Genomic DNA, 24,071 nt, shown 5'->3' on the forward strand with positions numbered 1-24,071 from the left:
CGCTCACCAGGTAACCCTGTATATTAAGTAATTTTTTTTTATATACCCTGTTTTTACTCGTAATTTATTATATTGTATGTTTTATATTGTATTTATTCCACCAATTAACTTATGCCATTTTTTATTTCTTGATCTGTAAATAGTACATATATTTCTATATATATCCTCTTTTACACTTGTTCCTATACATTTATTTACTATTTTTGGTCGCATTTTACCCATCAATGGAACATTAGGTTTCATTCCCCTATTTTTAACATCAAATTAAAATAAAATTTATTTTTAAATGTTTTTCCTTTTTTATGTATTATTGTTTTTAAATAATTAAATATCATTTATCACTATTCTATTTTACTTTTTTCTTTCTGGATACCAGCTCATAGTAACTAGGAATTTTTTTCACAACCTACCCTCTGTCCAATCATACAGAGTGGTAACAGAGAGAAATTCCTACAATACTCCTTTCAGTCTCCCTGTTAGGACTCTCCACCATTCCCTCTAATATATATAAATATATATTATTTTGCACAATCTGTTATCCACAATGTTGCACACATTGTCATCCATTTGTGAACAGAAATATTAATAAAGGTCACACGACGCTGATTACGGGACCCTGTGATCCAACAGGTGAGCATTTGTAGGCACTTATTCCGTCTGCTTTATCAGTCACTCATTTGGGATATTTGTATCTCTTTTTTATCCTTTTCAACATATGCACATGAGGAACGTCTTCTGCAAGCGCTACTAGAACAAACCCCTTTCACCACTACCCCATTTAGTCTCACTAAGGTGGAGTGAGACACCACTAATAGCAGCATTATTTAGACTTTATCATTAGGCATCTATTTCTTAAACAACTCTTCCTAATTTTGGCACAACTACCTAACCCCCTTTTTTGTCTATATATATATATATATATATATATATATATATATATATATATATATATAACACAATTCCCCATCAAGGATAAGCACAGTCTTACAAAATCCCAACTGCCAGGGTGCACTTCATATACACATTGAAGTTTCCATCACAGAAAAAAGGCACTCGCTGGTCTTCGTCAAATATGAAATTTATTACAAAACGATTAGGTTAGAGACATAACGTTTCGGTGTATCATTACACCTTTGTCAAATGTCAAAACACAAGAACAAACCGTGTATCCCCAAAGAGACTCCTCGTCAGGAGTCTCTTTGGGGATACGCTGTTTGTTCTTGTGTTTTGACATTTGACAACCTCTGAATCCACTAAAAAGGTGAAAAAAGTTCTGAAATTATTTCTTTGTCTAATTTTTTTACATTACAGAAACCTGACATTTTAACAGGGGTGTGTAGACTTTTTTATATCCTATCTATATATATATATATATATATATATATATATATATATATATATATATATATATATATACATATACAGAATCTATATATTGTACATTTCTTCTTTTATTATTTTTTACATGGAAAATGTGAAGTAACAGCTGTTTAAATCTGTTGTGCTATTGATCTTTGTCTGATAGGCACTTCCAGCTAAGGCTTAAAAGGACATGGAACTTTCATGGTCTAGATACAGCATGTAGCATATAAAGACTTTTAAAATTTACTTCTGTTATCAAATTTACTTTGTTCCCTGTGTATCATTTTTTGAAAAGCATACTTAGGTAGGTTCAGTAGCAGCAATACACTACTGGAACTAGCTGCTCATTCATGGCTAAACACATTTGCTCTTTTCATAAGTGTTCAGCTAGCTCCCGGTAGTGCATTAGTGCTCTGGAGCTGACTTTAACCCCCTTAGAATACTGACACTGCTGACTGGCTCACTGACTGTGTCTGCTTGGAACCGGCAGTTCTCTGCAGCTCCTGAGCTGTACTTTAACTTTGTGTTTAACCCCTTTGAAGGAATTAACCTCAGAGTATGCAATTTTAGCTCTACTAACCCTGTTAATTAGATGTATGTAATTTTTGCACTATAATGTACGTTTAAGCATATGTATTATGTGTATGTACTCCAGGGAATTACACACACACACTATGTTTAATTGCTGCTCTTGATTTACATAAACAACATTTTGCCTTTAATGGCTCATGTATGTCTGAAAAAACAACTAGACTGCATTATGTTTGGAACAATGTCAGTTGCAAAATGCTGAGTATGCAAATTTTTAGAAGTATTTGACATTGAAATTGACATAACTTTGTGAAATCTGCTGTAATACATACTTTGTTTATACTTTCCTGTATTCTGCAGATGGTCTAAATAGTTGATTATTTGATGTTTGAAGTTAATACTTATACTAGTATGTAGTTATAATATTTTATGTGAATAAGAGCTGGTTTCTTAATACAAAAGTAAATACAAGTAATGTCTAGCTGCAGCATAGACTGTACTGATATTGCCTGAGTTTACTGCTCAAATGTGAACTTTATTTGTAATACCTGATATCCAACCACTGGACAGAAACTGCTCTCTGACTCCATTTGATAATTTAAAAATACTTATCCATTGTGCAGTTTGTATAAGGTTCAATAAATGTGTCAATTCTATTTCAAAATATAAGCTGGAGAAGAAACTCCAAATAGTGTGTCTCAGTATGATTTGGCAAAAATTAAAGCTTAAAAGGCATAAAAAGCAATATCTAGGGCAAACATACTCCGAAAGTAATTTTGTATGCAGTCACCTAGGAATTATGGCAGTGTGTTTGTTTATTTTTTTAAAAATCATTAGAGAAACCTGACTGACTAGGAATGCACATAATATAAATAAGCAGAAAAAGTAAGATGCCAGTATCTGGATAAAAACATTGTCATATGTCACAACATCAGGCCAGTATTTAAAATGGTCTGTGCAGCAAAAGCTCAACATTGAGAAAAAAGAAGTACTAGTTAGACAATGTTGAATGTTTCTGGTGTTAGATTGTGATGAACCATATGTTCTAAAGCTATCATTTGATATTTATCAGCATGCTGCAGCTGAGCTCATTCACAGTTAGGCATTTTCATAGTTTAGCTGCAGCACTTTTTCATTATTGGTTCAGTGAAATTTTTTTCCTGTTTGGCTGAACACAGACCAAATTCTTAATACTTAAATGGCGAGTAAATACAGTAGATTTCCATAAACAACAAATCCACGATAACAAGACAATGCAATAGCACTCACTCTGAACTTCAAATGAGTAGTAGATTTTTTTAAATGACAAATTTTATTTATGTCTATTTCCACTCCTCCTTTATCATGTATCATCATTATTATTTGAATTCTTGAACATGCTCAGTAGGAGCTGGTGGGTCAAAAAGTGTAAATATAAAAGGGCTGCACATTTTGTTAATGGAAGCAAAATGGAAAGTTATTTAAAATTGCATGCTCTATCTGAATCATGAAAGTTTAAGTTTGACTTGAGTGTCCCTTTAAAAGGATACATGTCAAAATTAAAATGTGTTTGGGTGCGTTTTAACTAGAATTGTTTTTGCTATATACTTCCATTAGTAAAAATAATTCTAGTAAAATATATTTTTCAGTGGCATACGCACATTTATTATTATTTATTATTATTATTATTATTATTATTATACTTGATAAAGTGTCAACAAATTCTGCAGCACTGTTCATGGTTACAAATGATAAAAGTACAACGATGAGACAATATTTGTAAGAGAAGACACAATTTAGCAGACAAATACAGGAGGAATTGAGGGCCCTATTCACATATGCTGTGAGGGCACATGCACCAGTATAACACTACACCTTCTTATAGAGTCAGCAGTGGCTGTAAGTTTTTTTTAACAGGCACAATACACACCACTGCCAGCTCTTTGATCTTGAATGCTGTTGCACAGGACCTCACAGCATATGTGCGTATGCTGCTGAAAAACAGTAATAGCTTCTATTAGATTCAGTTTTGCAAATGGGACTATAATGCAAGATTATTTCTATTTAAATTTAAAATGCACCGATTGTACATCTAAATTTTGACCTTTCTATCTCTAACACATTTTTTACTTATCGAATTCCAGTGCTAAAGGGACTCGATAAACCCCCAGACAACACTTTCCCACTTACTCTCAAGTGACCCAACATTGTTTTTCAACTGTAACATTGGATATGCGCACAGGCCAAGCACACTGAAACTAAACCCCGCCATATGGGATGACATTGAGAAGCAATATCACCATATGTATACAAACCCTATAAAAGCCTTTTACACTGATAACAAATAGTGACACCAATAAGTCAGAAAACACACATGCCCTCTATAATAACGCCCCGTACAAATCCCTTAGAGAGACACATATCGCTATGGTTCAGGACCACAACAGCTTAAGCGCACTATTAAAAGGGATCAATAAACACACAGGCCTTTCAACCTGTGGGTGTAATTGCTTCATTTTGTTGTTAATCCTGCACATTTGTTTTGTTTTGATTATGAAATTGTTTTCAGTAGGCAGTAGGGTTGCCATCCAGTTGAAATTTTTTAGGTTCATGTCAAAGCTGAAAATAAAGATTTACTATTGAAATAAAGATGCTCAGACTTCTTTTAGGTGTATTAGAATCTAATTATTAGTAAATGGTCATTTAAAATCAGTCCTAGCAGCTGTAGTTCCTGATGTACGCTGTATAATTATGTATGCAAATTGATGCTAATGAGGTTGTCCGGTATTTTTTCCAGAGAAGGTGGCAACCCTAGTAGGCAGCCATTTTGAGCTTCAGGGCTGTTAACAGCAAATGCATTTCAGGATTGTGATCAGGTAAATAAAAAAAACTGACAATAACCGCTGAGGTTTAATCTCAAAGTTTTTAGGGCTGTCCATGAAACCCACTAAGTTCTATAAATTTTTGCTGTACCTTATCTTTTTTGTCTATTCATTTTCAGTATGTTTGAACATTTTTTTAGAATGCATTTTATTAAAATTTGACAGTTTGAGAAACTAGAATAAGGCTTTGATGTTACCCTTTTGTGTTCTAATACATTGTATAAGGATTGTATAAGTTCCTAATAAGTTTTAAAATAACAAGCCATATTTATTTCATATTTAACAATATGATACAAATTGAACTTTTTTTTTCCCTCTTTTTTTTTTTTTTTTGTCTAGAGAACATATTTTACTAGCCAGTCCTCATATGAACTTTATGATCTTCCCCTTGGTGAAATGTACTGCTTAAAAGTGCAAGCATTGAACGATGTATCATCAAAACGTGGCCTGTTTAGTCCTGTGGAATGTTTTAAAGTGAAAGGTAGGTGCCTGATAGTTTTAACAGGATATGTTAAAGTAAAAACTAAAAATATTTTGTAGATATTAAAGGGACACTGGACCCAATTTTTTTTCTTTCATGATTCAGAGCATGAAATTTTAAGCAACTTTCTAATTTACTCCTATTATGAATTTTTCTTAGTTCTCTTGTTATCTTTATTTTAAAAGCAGGAATGTAAATCTTAGCAGCCAGCCCATTTTAAGTTCAGCGCCATGGATAGCTCATGCTTATTGGAGGCTTACATTTACCCACCAATAAGCAAGCATAACCCAGATTTTCAACCAAAAATAGTCTGGCTCATATGCATCACATTCTTGCTTTCTAAATAAAGATAACAAGAGAGCAAAGAAAAATTGATAATAGGAGTAAATTAGAAAGTTGCTTAAAATTGTATGCTCTGTCTAAAGAAAAAAATAGGTTTAGTGTCCCTTTAAGTCACCATTGTATAGTGGTTGAGCTGCTTGTTGTTGTCTATTTCTTCATCACCTTGTAGATGCTCATGCTGCAAACAAATAATGAGAGGCTAACAATTGTATAATATATATCTGTATTAGTATAAAATCAGTGATAAGCACAGTAAACTAGCATATACATTCTGTTTGCCAAAGATTGTTCATCTGCGGTGAGGCTGTTTGTATTGATATTGTTTTGCTAAAGTGCCAGTGTATGTATTGTGTTTGTACCTGCACAAGATTGATGGGGACAAGGCATTGAGTGCATAGAAAACCTCACTTCTAATAATAATAAAAAAACTAAATAATTATTAATAATATTGAGATTTATTGTTGTTTATGATAATTGGGTCCCCTTGTGCCTCACCTTATGGGTCCTTGTTAATTTTTTTTTAATTTGTTTTGCTTCACTTTCATTATTTGCTCAAATACAGTTGCATATACTCGGTATATAAGTATGAAAAGTTTCTATAAGATGTGGATTCTAAATCAAGTGCATGTTTATTGCTCATTTAAAATTGAAGTTGTGCATATTTTAAACTTTGAAAGTTGTTTGCTCATTGCAGACTGGAAACGGATCAAAATTGATAAAAAATACATTTCTTTCGTGTAATTGGCAAGAGTCCATGAGCTAGTGACGTATGGGATATACATTCCTACCAGGAGGGGCAAAGTTTCTCAAACCTCAAAATGCCTATAAATACACCCCCCACCACACCCACAATTCAGTTTTACAAACTTTGCCTCCTATGGAGGTGGTGAAGTAAGTTTGTGCTAGATTTCTACGTTGATATGCGCTTCGCAGCATGCTGAAGCCCGGTTTTCCTCTCAGAGTGCAGTGAATGACAGAGGGATGTGAAGGGAGTATTGCCTATTGAATGCTATGGTCATCCTATCGGGAATCTATTTCATAGGTTCTCTGTTATCGGTCGTAGAGATTTCTTCTCCTACCTCCTTTTTCAGATCGACGATATACTCTTATATACCATTACCTCTGCTGATTCTCGTTTCAGTACTGGTTTGGCTATCTACTTTATGTAGATGAGTGTCTTTTGGTAAGTAAGTCTTATTTTATTTATGACACTCTCAGCTATGGTTTGGCACTTTATATGTAAAGTTCTAAATATATGTTTTATACTTATATTTGCCATGATTCAGGTTAATCAGTATATTTTCCTTCTTACAGACTGTCAGTTTCATTTTTGGGAAATGCATATAAATAAAAAAAATTCTTACCTGAAAATTTTTTTAATTTTACTTTTCTTCTAAATTGCGGGCAGTTAGGCTCGCGGGTGCAAAAAATGCTAGAATTTATTGCATCATTTTTTGCACAAGACTTTTGGCGCGAGAATTACGTTTGTTTGACGTCAATGACGTCATTTCCGGCGTCGTAGTTGACGCCGAAAGTTTTCATGTAGTTGTGTCATCTATGACGCTCGTGTTTGTTGCAGACATTTTTGGTGCCAAAATTTTTTTTTTTCAATTGTGGGCGTCATACTTGGTGCCAGTTTTTTTTGACATTATTTTAGTCTTTGTTTCTTTTTGCTTCTGGTTACCAGAGGCTTATTCTGATTGCATTTTTTCCCATTCCTGAAACTGTCATTTAAGGAATTTGATAATTTTGCTTTATATGTTGTTTTTTTCTATTACATATTGTAAGATGTCGCAATCTGACCCTGTATCAGAATCTACTTCTGGAAAGCTGCTGTCTGATGTCTGTTCTACCAAAGCTAAGTGCATTTGTTGTAAACTTGTGGTAACTGTTCCTCCGGCTGTAGTTTGTGTTAGTTGTCATGATAAACTTTCAAAAGCAGACAATATTTCCATCAGTAATAATCCATTACCTGTTGTTGTTCCTTCAACATCTAATGTTCAGGATATTCCTGTTAATGTAAGAGAATTTGTTTCTAATTCTATTTAGAAGGCCCTGTCTGTTATACCACCTTCTAATAAACGTAAAAGGTCTTTTAAAACTTCTCATAAATCAGATGAATTTTTTAATGACCGCCAACATTCTGATTTTTCTATCTCTGATGAGGATCTATCTGGTTCAGAAGATTCTGTCTCAGATATTGACACTGACAAATCTTCATATTTATTTAAGATGGAGTTTATTCGTTCTTTACTTAAAGAGGTGTTGATTGCATTAGATATGGAGGAGTCTAGTCCTCTTGATATTAAAACCAGTAAACGTTTAAATTCGTTTTTTGTTTTTTTTTCAAAAATACTTTTTTATTGAGGTAAATTCACATATGAAACAGTACATTAACATGAGAGTATCATGGCAACATGCCCGTATGACATACATCAAAAAAACAAGCTTACAAGACCAGAGTAACAGACATGTCCTTAGAATTATGTAGATTCCTTGAGTTCCATCCAGAGAGGATGTTGCATAGCCATGAATAATACCTCATTTTACATAAATTCATTTTCAACAGACAGTGGATAATAAATGCTTTAGAACTTCCTACTGTAGGCCTATAATCCAACAGTGGTGCTTAATACCTGAGGGCTTATCCCTGTCAATGATGAGATCAAGAACCATATTTTTAGCTGAAGTAACAAAAACCAAAAAAAATTAATTAGCAGTCTACTTAAGCCTCGCCTGGGATAGGTCACCTCCTTGAGCTTTGGCTAATACGGGGTGTGACATTGTAGGATTATAAATTATCTGAACCCAGGCAAGTTGTACCTTGTTAAATAGACAAAGAGTAAAAGCTCAGCAGGGTGACAGGGCGTCCGAGAACAAGGAGGAGGATAGGGGTAGATAGGGGGAAAGATTTAAAAAAAAAAAAAAAGGGGGGGGGGAACCTGTCCACGGGTGTGATTATCCCCTTCTATGTTCCCCATGGCCTCTCCTTCCGAGAGCTGTTACATCCTAAATATCTTTCTATTTTCCCCCAGCTTCCCAAAGTGCCCAAACTTGTCGATGTAAGCCTACTTTGCCTACGGATCTTAAAGAGAATTCTTCCATAGAACGGATGTATTCGATGATATCATGTATCATATTGAGTGTGACCTGTGCTTTTCCCAACCAGCATCTTGCAATTGCTAATTTCGTGGCTAAAAGGATAACTACACATAGCATCCTCGCAGGCTGGGCCAGCTTCCCCAATCCCAAATGGAATAGGGCAATGTCGGGTGCCAGTCTGCGCATTAATCCTAGGTGATCTAACAGTGTCACCACCTGGTCCCAAATTCCACGAACTCCCGTACAGCTCCACCAAATATGGAAATGAGAGCCTCTTTGTCCACACACCCTCCAGCATCTGTCTGAAGTCTGTGAGAACATTTTATTTAGACTGACTGGTACTCTATGCCAGCGCAGGACCAATTTTATGTAAAGCTCATACAATGTGACACAGTGAATTGCTGCTCTAGTATGTTGAACTGCCTGCTGCCACTCCGACTCCTTGTGCTCCCTCCTCATATCTCTCTCCCATTCCATGATGCGAAAAGTTTTTGTAAATCCTTTGGAATCTAATAGGAGTTGGTAATGTATTGTCAAAGCCTTCCGAAGGGGCTTGCCCGTGAGCCACCTTTTTTCCCATTGGGTCAATTCTCTAGGTTTACCCTTCTGGAACTTCCAGGATATTATCAATTAAATTCGGTTTTTAAACCTCATGTAGTTATTCCAGAGGTTTTTCCAGTTCCTGATGCTATTTCAGATGTAATTACTAGGGAATGGAATAGTTTGGGTACTTCATTTACTCCTTCTTAAGGTTTAAGAAACTGTACCCTTTGCCAGCTGATAGATTGGAGTTTTGGGAAAAAATCCCCAAAGTTGATGGGGCTATCTCTACTCTTGCTAAACGTACTACTATTCCTACGGCAGATAGTACTTCTTTTAAAGATCCTTTAGATAGGAAGCTTGAATCTTTTCTAAGGAAGGCTTATTTATGTTCAGGTAATCTTCTTAGGCCTGCAATTTCTTTGGCTAATGTTGCTGCAGCTTCTACTTTTTGGTTGGAGGCTTTAGCGCAACAAGTACCAGATCATAATGTGTATAGCATTGTTAACTTCTTCAACATGCTAATTTCGTTTGTGATGCCATTTTTTATATCATTAGAATTGATGTCAGGTATATGTCTTTAGCTATTTTAGCTAGAAGAGCTTTATGGCTTAAATCTTGGAATGCAGATATGACTTCTAAGTCAACGTTGCCATCTCTTTCTTTTCAAGGTAATAAATTATTTGGTTCTCAGTTGGATTCAATAATCTCAACTGTCACTGGGGGGAAGGGAGCTTTTTTGCCTCAGGATAAAAAATCTAAGGGTAAATTTAGGGCTGCTAACCGTTTTCGTTCCTTTTGTAAGAATAAGGAACAGAAGCCTGACCCTTCCCCTAAAGGAACGGTTTCCAATTGGAAGCCTTCTCCAGTCTGGAATAAATCCAAGCCTTTTAGAAAATCAAAACCAGCCCCCAAGTCCACATGAAGGTGTAGCCCTCATTCCAGCACAGCTGGTAGGGGGCAGATTACGATTTTTCAAAGATGTTTGGATCAGTTCAATTCAAAATCATTGGATTCAGAACATTGTTTCTCAAGGGTACAGAATAGGTTTCAAGTTAAGACCACCTGTGAGAAGGTTCTTTCTCTCACGCATTCCAATAAACCCAGTAAAGGCTCAGGCTTTTCTGAAATGTGTTTCAGACCTGGAGTCATCTGGGGTAATTGTGCCAGTTCCATATCTGGAACAGGGTCTGGGGTTTTATTCAAATCTGTTCATTGTACCAAAGAGAGAGAATTATTTCAGACCAGTTCTGGATCTAAAAATTTTGAATCGTTATGTAAGGATTCCAACATTCAAAATGGTGACTATAAGGACTATTCTGCCTTTTGTTCAGCAAGGGCATTATATGTCCACAATAGACTTACATGATGCATATCTTCATATTCCAATTCATCCAGATCACTATCAGTTCCTGAGATTCTCTTTTCTAGACAAGCATTACCAGTTTGTTGCTCTTCCTTTTGGCCTAGCAACAGCTCCAAGGATCTTCTCAAAGGTTCTCGGTGCCCTTCTCTCTGTAATCAGAGAGCAGGGTATTGCGGTGTTTCCTTATTTGGACGATATCTTGGTACTTGCTCAGTCTTTACATTCTGCAGAATCTCACACGAATCAACTCTTGTTGTTTCTTCAAAAACATGGTTGGAGGATCAATTTACCAAAAAGTTCCTTGATTCCTCAGACAAGGGTAACCTTTTTGGGATTCCAAATAGATTCAGTATCCATGACTTTGTCTCTAACAGACAAAAGACGTCTGAAATTGGTTTCAGCTTGTCGGAACCTTCAGTCTCGGTCATTCTCTTCAGTAGCTATGTGCATGGAAGTTTTAGGTCTCATGACTGCATCATCGGACGCGATCCCCTTTGCTCGTTTTCACATGAGACCTCTTCAGCTTTCTATGCTTAACCTTTGGTGCAGGGATTATACTAAGATATCAAAATTGATATCCTTAAATCCCAATACTCGACTATCTCTGACTTGGTGGTTAAATCACCACTGTTTAGTTCAAGGGGCCTCTTTTGCTCGTTTAACCTGGACTGTGATTTCAACAGATGCGAGTCTTTCAGGTTGGAGAGCTGTCTGGGGATCTCTGACAGCGCAGGGGGTTTGGAAATCTCAAGAGGTGAGATTACCAATCAATATTTTGGAACTCCGTGCGATTTTCAGAGCTCTTCAGTTCTGGCCTCTTCTGAAGAGAGAATCGTTTATTTGTTTTCAGACAGACAATGTTACAACTGTGGCGTATGTCAATCATCAAGGTGGGATTCACAGTTCTCATGCTATGAAAGAAGTATCTCGGATACTTGCATGGGCGTAATCCAGCTCCTGTCTAATCTTGCGGTTCATATCCCAGGTATAGACAATTGGGAAACGGATTATCTCAGTTGCCAGACTTTACATCCGGGAGAATGGTCTCTTCACCCATATGTGTTTCTTCACATTGTTCAGATGTGGGGGGCTTCCAGAAATAGATCTGATGGCTTCTCATCTAAACAGGAAACTTCCCAGGTCTCTGTCCAGATCCAGGGATCCTCAAGCGGAAGCAGTGGATGCGTCGTCACTTCCTTGGAATTATCAACCTGCTTATATCTTTCCGCCTCTAGTTCTTCTTCCAAGAGGGATTTCCAAAATCATAATGGAACGTTTGTTTGTTCTGCTGGTGGCTCCAGCATGGCCACACAGGTTTTGGCATGCGGATCTTGTTCGGATGTCCAGTTGCCAACCTTGGCCACTTCCGTTAAGGTCAGATCTTCTTTCTCAAGGTCCGTTTTTCCATCAGGATCTTGAAAGGACAAATTTCTGCTCTTTCTGTTCTGTTTCACAGAAAAATTGCTAATCTTCCTGACATTTGTTGTTTTGTACAGGCTTTGGTTCATATCAAGCCTGTCATTAAGTCAATCTCTCCTCCTTGGAGTCTTAATTTGGTTTTGAGAGCTTTACAGGCTCCGTTTGAGCCTATGCATTCTCTTGATATTAAGTTACTTTCTTGGAAAGTATTGTTTTTTTTGGCTATCTCTTTTGCTAGAAGAGTTTCTGAATTATCTGCTCTTTCTTATGAATCTACTTTTTTGACTTTTCATCAGGATAAGGCGGTTTTGCGGACTTCATTTAAATTTTTACCTAAGGTTGTGAATTCCAACAACATTAGTAGAGAAATTGTTGTCCCTTCGTTGTGTCCTAATACTAAGAATTCTTTGAAAAGATCTTTGCATTCTTTGTTTGTGGTAAGAGATTTGAAATATTATGTTGAAGCTACTAAAGATTTCAGAAAGACTTCTAGTCTATTTGTTATCTTTTCTGGTCCTAAGAAAGGTCAGAAAGCTTCTGCTATTTCTTTAGGTTCTTGGTTAAAACTTTTGATTCATCATGCTTATGTGGAGTCGGGTAAATCCCCACCTCAGAGGATTACGGCTCATTCTACTAGGTCAGTTTCTACTTCCTGGGCTTTTAAGAATGAAGCTTCTGTTGATCAGATTTGCAAAGCAGCAACTTGGTCTTCTTTGCATACTTTTACTAAATTCTACCATTTTGATGTTTTCTCTTCTTCAGAAGCAGTTTTTGGTAGAAAAGTTCTTCAGGCAGCTGTTTCAGTTTGATTCTTCTGCTTATAATTTTTTTCATTATAAGATTAAAACTTTTTTATTTGGGTTGGGGATTCTTTTTTCAGCAGAATTGTCTGTCTTTATTTTTATCCCTCCCTCACTAGTGACTCTTGTGTGGAGTTCCACATCTTGAGTATTTGCTATCCCATACGTCACTAGCTCATGGACTCTTGCCAATTACATGAAAGAAAACATAATTTATGTAAGAACTTACCTGATAAATTCATTTCTTTCATATGGGCAAGAGTCCATGAGGCCCACCCTTTTTATGGTGGTTATGATTTTTTTGTATAAAGCTTAATTATTCCAATTCCTTGTTTATGCTTTCGCTCCTTTCTTATCACCCCACTTCTTGGCTTTTCGTTAAACTGTATTGTGGGTGTGGTGGGGGGTTTATTTATAGGCATTTTGAGGTTTGGGAAATTTTGCCCCTCCTGGTAGGAATGTGTATCCCATACGTCACTAGCTCATGGACTCTTGCCAATATGAAAGAAATGAATTTATCAGGTAAGTTCTTACATAAATTATGTTTTTCTGTTAGATGCAGGTAAAATGTTATAGCCTAACGAACCAGTAACTAATTATAAAAAATATATATTCCTCCCATCACCGAAATGCAGCTGGTTTGTTTATGTTGTGTTGTGTGTGCGGATATTCTGTGTACAAATGTTGTCGCTCACTGACCACCATGTTGTGATTTAAATTTTATGAGTAATAATCCTTTTTAAAAGACCGTGAAAGTCAGTATGTGCTATAGGTTTGCAGACACAGCACTGTTGTAATGGGGTTTACAATATAATTGGTGCTATATTTGTTCTTTAATACAAATCAGCACCACTTGGCTTCTTTTTAGTGTTTACCATCACTACCGCAGTATGTACAGAGAGTATTGATCTCAAAGTTACAAAAGGCTAAAGAAGCCCTTTATTTAATGCACTTTTTATATTGCTGAATGGGATTCAAATATGATTTCCTCACTGTACAGTTTCTCAATACTTTTTATTTTTCTCTATTTGTCCCTGTGTGAAAATAAGGCTTACAATTGTGACGTTAATATGCAATAACTCGGCAAACAACGGATGTCTTAAAAATATAAAGTGACTTATATTTACACTGTGCAAATTCATGTTCTACAGGAATGGATGCCCAGCAAATCCCTCAAAATGTTAGAGTTAAAGCTCTTAATATAAACTATGTGTTAAAATGGGAATGGGATTATGAACAGGATCCAGAGGTTACCTTCTCTGTAGAGAAAGCGTGGTATGTAAAACGTTATCTTTATTATTATAGTATTAAACAAAATTAAAATGTATAATATCAATATATTTATTTTTATATATCTAAATTTATTGCAGAATTGAAAATAAATTGATTTAATTAAACTTTGAGCAAGAAATATCGAAACAAATTAATTTTGTTGGCTTAAATCAGGGGTATCAAACTGGCGGCCCACAGGCCTCATGCCCTCAACCTAATTTTGTGCGGCCCACGCTACCTCCATGTTAAAAAATAATTTTAATATGCTTATTACTTAAAGAGCAAGTGCGCTTACTGTTAGGGATGCACATACGTTAAAACCCCTCAGTCTTTAACAAGTAACATTGTTATTAAAAAGAAAAAGGCACACACAAACACAGATACGTGCATAATGATTTATTTAACACATGCAGCACTTCTTTATGGGTTCATTACTATGGCAGCACTGATTTTACGCATCATTTTTGCCCATTCCTTTCAATAATTTTCTCTTTAACTAAAATTACATACTTTATATTTGATAAATATATATTTTATATGTATTTATATTATATGCAACAGGTATATGTCACTATATAAACTGTGTGGCACTTTGCTGCAGCATTGTTATCCACTATTTATAATGCAGAGGAAATGTTATACTATGCGCATGCGTATGCTAAACTGTGAGTGCGCCCGGAACAAGTTACTTAGGAGTTACAGAACACAATCTTTTTAAATGTATACAGTTATAGCAAACGTCACTGCTTTGGTTAGCAATGACAAGATATGTAGGTAGTGTGCGGCCTATGTGAGTTGCACTTGTATGGAAAATGGCCCACGACTCAAATGAGTTTGACACACCTGGCAAAGTCAAGTCCCTTTTGACCACTAGAGGGCATTAATTCATGTGTTTTATACATATAACATTGAGCTCATGCACGTGAAGTTACCCTGGAGTGAGCACTTATTGGCTAAAAATGCAAGTCTGTTAAAAGAACTGAAATAAGGGGGCAGTCTGCAGAAGCTTAGATACAAGGTAATCAGATGTAAAAAGTGTATTTCTATAACAGTGTTGGTTATACAAAACTGGGGAATGGGTAATAAAGGAATTATCTTTCTTTTCTTCATAAATGGAAAGAGTCCACAGCTGCATTCATTACTTTTGGGAATTCAGAACCTGGCCTCCAGGAGGAGGCAAAGACACCCCAGCCAAAGGCTTAAATACTCCTCCCACTTCCCTCATCCCCCAGTCATTCTTTGCCTTTCGTCCCAGGAGGTTGGCAGAGAAGTGTCAGAAATGTACGATTTGTCTCTTATGGAGGGTAGTACTCTTCGGCATGGGACTGGAGTTTTAAGTAATCCTGTCAGCCTCTCAGTGAGAGCTTGGATGAAAGTTAGTCTTTCTGCGAAACCATCCCTACTCATTTTTAACAGCTCCATAAGAATAGGCGTTGACAAGTTTCACTGCCTGCTTTCTTCTCTCAAGTCCATGGCAGAGCACTTATTGGCTACTATCTGCCACACTTGAAGGTCTGTGTTCCTGTTCCACTGGCACCTTTTCACCCTGATATTTCTTCTACTGTTCCTTGTTCCTCGGCAGAATGACTGGGGGATGAGGGAAGTGGGAGGAGTATTTAAGCCTTTGGCTGGAGTGTCTTTGCCTCCTCGTGGTGGCCAGGTTCTGAATTCCCAAAAGTAATGAATGCAGCTGTGGACTCTTTCCATCTGAAGAAAAGAAAATGATCAGGTAAGCATAATTTATGTTTTTTAAACAACAACCATTCTGGTGTAGACTGTCCCTTTAAATGTTAGCCAAGGGATCAGCAGGAACAGCCACATGGTGTGTCTATTAAATAGGTCCTGGGGAGAACACTGTAACTATAGTGTGAGTGTATATATACTCTTTATTGTTTGTTTTTTTTTTTTTTAATTTCAAGCCTCAGCAGCACCTTTCACATAAATGTTCTCATAGCAGTGTTCTGTTTTTAGTGTTGTTAATGTTTTTTTTCTCTTTATTTAAAGGGACATAGTAATCTAAAACAAAACTCTTCTTTAATAAATATAGCATGACAGGAAGGTTAACGTTGCTGTATTACCAATTTTACAGCTAAAGCTCTTTAACATAAAATAAAAAAACTTGCAGGAATTTTGTTACTTATGAATATTTACGTAATATAAATTAATCACAGCTAGAGGTTTTTCCTTCACCAACTAGTCACAGCTCTGTATTGTGCAGATAGGAAGAAACTGCATTTGTATGTGAAGAAAAGTAAACGGCAACTAAGATACAAACTAGGCAACTACAATAGATCATTACACACTGCTCTGTGAAACAATCTCAGTCAGGACTTTGTTATAGTGCAGCAGTTTTATGTTGCAGGTGTTAGACTTCCTGTCAGATTTCTTGAGCTATAAGACAGAGAGAATAAACACAAACATAATAACTTGTTCTATGACTAATCACCTCTTTTTAGCCCAAATTGTGCTCTTCAGAGAAGTTTCCTGCAGTATATTAATATAGTTCCACCTGAAAATGAGTCTAGTCCCAAATGTAGAAACCTCTATTTAAAGGGACAGTGAACCCAATTTTTTTCTTTTGTGATTTAGCTAGAGCATGCAATTTTAAGCAACTTTCTAATTTACTCCTATTATCAATTTTTCTTCGTTCTCTTGCTATCTTTATTTGAAAAAGAAGGCATCTAAGCTTTTTTTTTGGTTAAGAACTCTGGTCAGCACTTTTTTATTGGTGAATGAGTTTATCCACCAATCAGCAAGAACAACCCAGGTTGTTCACCAAAAATGGGCCGGCATCTAAACTTACATTCTTGCATTTCAAATAAAGATACCAAGAGAATGAAGAAAATTTGATAATAGGAGTAAATTAGAAAAGTTGCTTAAAATGTCATGCTCTATCTGAATCACGAAAGACAATTTTTGGGTTCAGTGTCCCTTTAATACACTTAATTCTTTTTCCCCAATAAATAGTTTGTGTTTAGCTTGCAGTTTGTCTTTCCAATGGTGTGCACTTTTTGTGCATAGTTATAAATATTTTCACTGTCAAAATCTGTATGGATTTTCTTTAAAGGTTCATACAGTTTGTTGATTAAATAGAGAGCACGTGTGTTAGCTACCAGATGTCATGCTGAAGTAACTTTTTTTCAGTAGTAGTATTGATTTTTTTTTAGGGTGTGTGTTTTTTTTTTTTCCCCATAAAAAATAAATTTAGTCCATTAGTATATATGATCCAGTGCCTTGGCACTCAAGGGCTAAGCAAAACTAGTTATCAATAAATCATGCCCCCCAGTCACTGAGAAATCTGGGATTACGGACAGAAAGTCAGAATTACAGCAACTTTTACTTTAAACAACTTTCCAATTAACTTCTATTATCTAGTTGGCTTCATTCTCATTGTATCCTTTGTTGAAAAGCATACCTAGGTAGGCTCAGAAGCAGCAATGCTCATACCGGAAATTAGCTGGTGATTGGTGGCTGCACATGTAGGCCTCTTGTTATTGGCTCATTGCTTCTTCACCAAAGGATGCAAAAAGAATGAAGAAAATAGAAGTAAATTTGAAAGTTATTTAAAATTATTCATTCCGAATCTTGAAAGAATAAAAAAAAGGTTTTTATGTAATTTTAGGATGAATCTATGCACTGTTCTTGTTTTTAAAAAAAAACTCTTTAGAATGTTGGTTTGATTTCTAATACATTTTGCGTCCAAGTTAAGATAAATAGCTTTGAATTATAACAAGATATATTTGATAGTCAGATTCGCCATAATTTTTTCTTTTCTGTTGCAGGAGTTCTCAGAGTGACACGTGGTATCCAGTAAGCCAGTGTGCAAATATTACAGCTTCTGAGTGTAACATATCAGATACATACTTTTATGGGACCTTTTATTTTAGAGTGTCTGCATTTAGTGGAAGAAATAAAACACTCTCCAGAAAAGTGACGTTTTCTCCGTTTAATGATAGTAAGCCAAAGTGGAATAAATGTATTATTATTGTTTTTATTATTACTATTATTAATCAAGGCAACCTGATCAAAGGCCAGTGAACGTATGCTTTGTAGCCTTCATATAAGATTACTTAAAGGGACATAATACTCATATGCTAAATCACTTGAAACTGATGCAGTATAACTGTAAAAAGCTGACAAGAAAATATCACCTGAGCATCTCTATGTAAAAAGGGAAGATATTTTACCTCAATATTTCTTCAGTTCACCAGAGTAAGTGCTCAGTGAACAGTTATACTTCAGCTGCTGTCCAGATACAAGTTGGAAAAAAAAGTAGCCTATCTGCATCAGCAGTGCTGAGGTCATGCTTTTGCTTTGATCCAGTGACGTGCAGTGACGTCAGAGGCTGGTGAGGCAGTGGCTAGGATACGCCTTCATTCTTTAGATATCCTTTGTTGAAGAAATAGCAATGCACATGGGTGAGCCAATCACATGAGGTAATCTATGTGCAGCCACCAATCAGCAGCTACTGAGCATATTTAGATATGATTTTCAACAAAGGATATCAAAAGAATGAAGAAAATTAGATATTAGATGTAAATTGGAAAGTTATTTAAATTTGCATATGGGTTTCATATGGGTTTCATGTCCCTTTAAATGGTGTCTTGGAAAACTGGTCAACTTAGTAAACATCTGATTTTAGTCTAAAAGGATTGTAACAGAAACTCTTGCCAGATAACACAATGCTTGCTCTGATTATGAGATCTAGAAATCCATGCCCATTAAAATATGTTTAAAACATACTTTTTACTTTAATGCTGCAAATTATGCTTATAGATTCTTTAATTATTCAGTAAATATAAAAATGTCTTGATCCAGTGGCGGCTGGTGAAATTAAAAGATGGTGGGGCGCTTGACCCCACCCCTTTAAATAAAGCCACACCATCAGATGGCACTACCAATTCATTAATTAAATAAATAAAAGGTAGACAGAAACACAGAAAAGCACTCAGGGGGAAAGGGAGAGAGAGACACAGAGGGTTAGAGAGAAAGAGAGAGAGAGACACAATCACACACAGAGGGTTAGAGAGAGAGAAAGAGAGAGAGAGACACAATCACACACAGAGGGTTAGAGAGAGAGAAAGAGAGAGAGAGACACAATCACACACAGAGGGTTAGAGAGAGAGAAAGAGACACAATCACACACAGAGGGTTAGAGAGAGAGAAAGAGACACAATCACACACAGAGGGTTAGAGAGAGAGAAATAAAGAGAGAGTGAGAGACACAATCACACACAGAGGGTTAGAGAGAAAGAGAGACACAATCACACACAGAGGGTTAGAGAAAGAGAGACACAATCACACACAGAGGGTTAGAGAGAGAGAAAGAGAGACACAATCACACACAGAGGGTTAGAGAGAGAGAGAAATAGAGAGACACAATCATACACAGGGTTAGAGAGAGAGAGAAAGAGAGAGAGACATAATCTCACACAGAGGGTTAGAAAGAGAGAGACAATCATACACAGAGGGTTAGAGAGAGAGAGAGAAAGAGAGACACACACAATCACACACACAGGGTTAGAGAGAGAGAGAGAGAGAGAGAGAGAGAGAGAGAGAGAAAGAGACACAATCACACACAGAGGGTTAGAGAGAGAGAGAAAGAGAGAGACACGATCACACACAGAGGGTTAGAGAGAAAGAGAGAGAGACACACAATCACACATAGAGGGTTAGAGAGAGAGAGAGAGAGAGAGAGAGAGAGAGAAAGAGAGACACAATCACACACAGAGGGTTAGAGAGAGAGAGAAAGAGAGAGAGAGACACAATCACACACAGAGGGTTAGAGAGAAAGAGAGAGAGACACAATCACACACAGAGAGTTAGAGAGAGAGAGACACAATCACACACAGAGGGTTAGAGAGAGAGAAAGAGAGACACAATCATACACAGAGGGTTAGAGAGAGAGAGACAAACAATCACACACAGAAGGTGAGAGAGAAAGAGAGAGACAATCGCACACAGAGGGTTAGAGAGAGAAAGAGGGAGAGAGAGACACAATCACAAACAGAGGGTGAGAGAGAAAGAGAGAGACACAATCACACACAGAGGGTTAGAGAGAAAGAGAGAGACACAATCACACACAGAGGGTGAGAGAGAAAGAGAGAGACACAATCACACACAGAGGGTTAGAGAAAGAGAGAGAGACACACAATCATACACAGAAGGTTAGAGAGAGAGACAATCACACACAGAGGGTTAGAGAGACACATAAGGGATGAGAGTCAGAGGGGGAGGAAGAGAGACAGAGAGAGAAAGAGACCATGGGGGAGAACAACACATAAGGAGAGAGATGGATAGATAGAGTGAGAGACACACACACACACACAAGGGGGGGGTAAGGGACCACTGCATTTTAAAGTAATAAAACAGTAGAGCTACAGAGAGTTCAGAAAATGAGTCTATAATTTAGTGTGAAGTACAGAGGCAAGCTGCTAAGTTAGTGGATGTAAAGTTTGAGTAAACAAAATACAAAAACGACCCTGCTGTAAAAGAGTAAAAAAACACTAAACCACATTCATTAAATTATCATTTTCACTAACAGAATCCCTTTCAGTAAAATCTTACTTTAATAAGATGTGGCTGAAACACTGCTCTCTGTGCCTCTCTTCCTCCTCTGTAAGGATTCAGGAAGTGACAGTGGCACATTCCACTGTACTTAGAGGGGAAGAACAGAACTCTCTTTTTTCACTTTAGCAAAGCTAGCAGGTTCACAGGACAGCAACAAAATATATGAAAGTTGTTTTTTTCCGTTTTTGTTTTGTTTTATATGATTTAACATCCAGCCCCAACCCTATGTTCCACTTACTAATGCCTCTCGCTGGATTGGTTCAGCCCAAATAGGACTGCCTCAAATAAGCAGTTAATGGGCCATGCAACGATCTTAACCACTTGCATCCAGTAGGTGGTGCAGCATGTTGTGTAATGGTGGGCAGACCTGCTTGTGCCTCTCCATTGCACAACATATAGCTGTGAGGAAAAAAAATGCTGGGGGAAAAAAAAAATTACAATTTTTTTTTATTTTTTTTTTAAAGCCAATAAAAAAAAAAATATATTTTTGCCCATATGAGAGGTGAAGCACTGCCTCACCTGCCTCTAGTGACTGCACATCACTGCTTTGATCTCATGAGATTTCACTGAAATCTTGTGAGATTTCATAGTAAACTTCCCTAAACTAAATAGAAAAATAACATGAATATGCCTGCAGATGCCAAATGCACACTCTCTTGCAAGTCCTGGGATTAGCATCCTGATTGGCTGTGTAAAGTCTCTTTACAGTGGGGTGTGAATACTTAGGAAATTTTGAGGTAAAATACCTTTATTTACATACACAGATTGGTATTTTGAACGTTTTTTTGCTTGTTTTTTTATACTCGCCCAAGTTTTTACCGTTTTTAGTTTTTTTAATCAATTAGCTACTGTGTTACACCAGGAAGCCAAAGGCATATTTATTCCTAACCATGGAAGTCCCATTCCTGGGACTGAAGACCATTTTGTGTGTGTGTTTGTGTCTGTTTATGTGTATATTTATATACAGGTGAAACTTGAAAAATTAGGTGCAAAAGTTAATTTATTTCACTAATGCAACTTAAAAGGTGAAATTAATATATGAGACTCATTACATGCAAAGCAAGATAGTTCAAGCCGTGATTTGTCATAATTGTGATGATTATGGCTTACAGCTCATGAAAACCCCAAATCCACAATCTCAGAAAATTAGAATATTACATGCAATCAATAAAACAAGGATTGTACATAGAACAATATCAGACCTCTGAAAAGTATAAGCATGCATACTGTATGTACTCAGTACTTGGATGGGGCCCCTTTTGCAGCAATTACTGCCTCAATGCTGCGTGGCATGGAAGCTATCAGCCTGTGGCACTGCTGAGGTGTTATGGAAGACCAGAATACTTCAATAGCGGCCTTCAGCTCTTCTGCATTGTTCGGTCTCATGTCTCTAATCTTTCTCTTGGCAATGCCCCATAGATTCTCTATGGGGTTCAGGTCAGGCGAGTTTGCTGTAACAGCACATCCAACGGTCATTGAACCAGGTTTTGGTGCTTTTGGCAGTGTGGGCAGGTGCCAAGTCCTGCTGGAAAAGTCAGCATCCCCATAGAGCTCGGCTGCGTAAGGAAGCATGAAGTGCTCCAAAATCTCCTGGTAGACGGCTGTATTGACCCTGGACTTAATGAAGCACAGTGGACCAACACCAGCAGATGACATGGCTTCCCAAATCAACACAGACTGTGGAAACTTCACATTGGATTTCAAGCATCTTGCAGTGTGTGCCTCTCCATTCTTCTTCCATACTCTGGGTCCTTGGTTTCCAAATGAGATGCAAAATTTGCTCTCATCAGAAAAGAGGACTGTTTTCTTTAGCCAAGGTAAGACGCTTCTGACGTTGTTTGTTGTTCAGGAGTGGCTTGAGAAGAGGAATACGACATTTGAAGCCCATGTCCAGTATCCGTCTGTGTGTGGTGGCTCTTGATGCACTGACTCCAGTCTCAGTCCACTCCTTGTGAAAGTCCCTAACACTTTTGAATGGCCTTTTCCTGACAATCCTCTCCAGGCTGCGGTCATCCCTGCTGCTTGTGCACCTTTTTCTTCCACACTTTTCCCTTCCATATAACTTTCTATTAATGTGCTTTGATACAGCACTTTGGGAACATCCAACTTCTTTTGCAATTACCTTTTGAGGCTTTCCCTCCTTATGGAGGGTGTCAATGATGCTTTTCTGCACAACTGTCAGGTCAGCAGATTGTGATTCCTACTGAACCAGACTGAGAGACCAGTGGCGTCACTAGGGGGGGGGCGGGGGGGGCGGGCCGCACCCGGGTGACACCCTCCAAGGGGTGACACCAAAAAAAAAAAAAAAAAAAAATTTTTTTTTTTTTTTTTTTTTTTTTACATTTTATTGAAATTCAAAGAAATACAATGTTGAGATGCATAGATTATTTTATTAGAGGCTGGCATTTGTGAACATTAGTGGGACTGGGGAAGTTGTAGCCACACAATTTTTTTGCCCCTTGAGCCAGTACTGCAATTTCAACAAATAGTTTTCCTGGCTGCTTTTGCTTGTTTGTACTTTGCTCCTCCCCTGCCCAATTTCACTATGAATGTTGTGGGTGTGCCGTGGGGCTTGCAAAGTTGCGCTGCTAGCCTAAACCTGCCTGCCTATCTGTGCTCACTGCTCAGTGACATGCGGCCCAGGGCTGTGCACTGACAGACTTGGAACAGAGTCAGAGAGCAGAATTTTCATAGTTTGTGCGCCGAAACCTTTTCTTCAGTGATTTATTTTAGAGTGCTCTGTTTATCTTTCATTTGATGTTCTGCTGAGCCAGGGAGTATGAGCTTCATAATTAATGCAGTGCAGTTTACATATTTTGTATGTGTGTGTCTGAGTTTTTGTGTGTCAGTGTTTTTGTGTGTGTGTTTTTGTGTGTGTGTCTGAGTGTGTTTCCGAGTGTTTGTGTGTGCATCTCAGTATGTTTTTAAGTGTGTCTGAGTATTTGTATGTGTGTTTGCCTGTGTTTTTGTGTGTGTCTGCTTTCTGGGGGGGGGTGACACCATGACTTACCGCACCGGGTGACACCAACCCTAGTGACGCCACTGTGAGAGACCATTTAAAGGCTCAGGAACCCTTTGAAGGTGTTATGGCTTAGCAGGAGAACAGGGAATTAAACTGCGCTAGCAAATATAATTGGTAAAACCAACAGATTAATTGGGATTTCTCCTATACCCAAATCTACAATAGTCTAGGCAAGTATAGACAGCTCTTTTCCTAAAAAAGGAGCAGAAACCGTCAGTTATCTGTGGCACTAACAAAATCTTAAAACCAACTAGTATATGGCTCACGAAGGGTGTGATTATATAATATACTCTCTAGCACCAAGCACTTATAGGGTTAAATAGTGTAATCTGAAAAGATACCTAATAATACATAAAAAAAATGTCAGCATAATTGGAGAATACAAATCAATTTGGTTAAAAAT

The 24,071-nt window shown here is 37.2% G+C and overlaps 1 protein-coding gene across 1 annotated transcript in view; it reads left to right on the top strand.

Annotated features, from left to right (window-relative positions):
• Positions 1-24,071, top strand: part of IFNAR1 (interferon alpha and beta receptor subunit 1) — an 85,885-nt gene that overhangs the window by 18,412 nt on the left and 43,402 nt on the right. Inside the window, exons 4-6 of the mRNA XM_053705963.1 lie at positions 5,094-5,235; positions 13,956-14,079; positions 17,859-18,031. Coding sequence (XP_053561938.1) covers positions 5,094-5,235; positions 13,956-14,079; positions 17,859-18,031 — 439 coding nt within the window. The remainder of the gene's footprint in view (positions 1-5,093; positions 5,236-13,955; positions 14,080-17,858; positions 18,032-24,071) is intronic.

Source organism: Bombina bombina, chromosome 3 (genome assembly GCF_027579735.1).
Source record: "Bombina bombina isolate aBomBom1 chromosome 3, aBomBom1.pri, whole genome shotgun sequence".
In the NCBI taxonomy this organism is placed as follows: Eukaryota; Metazoa; Chordata; class Amphibia; order Anura; family Bombinatoridae; genus Bombina; species Bombina bombina.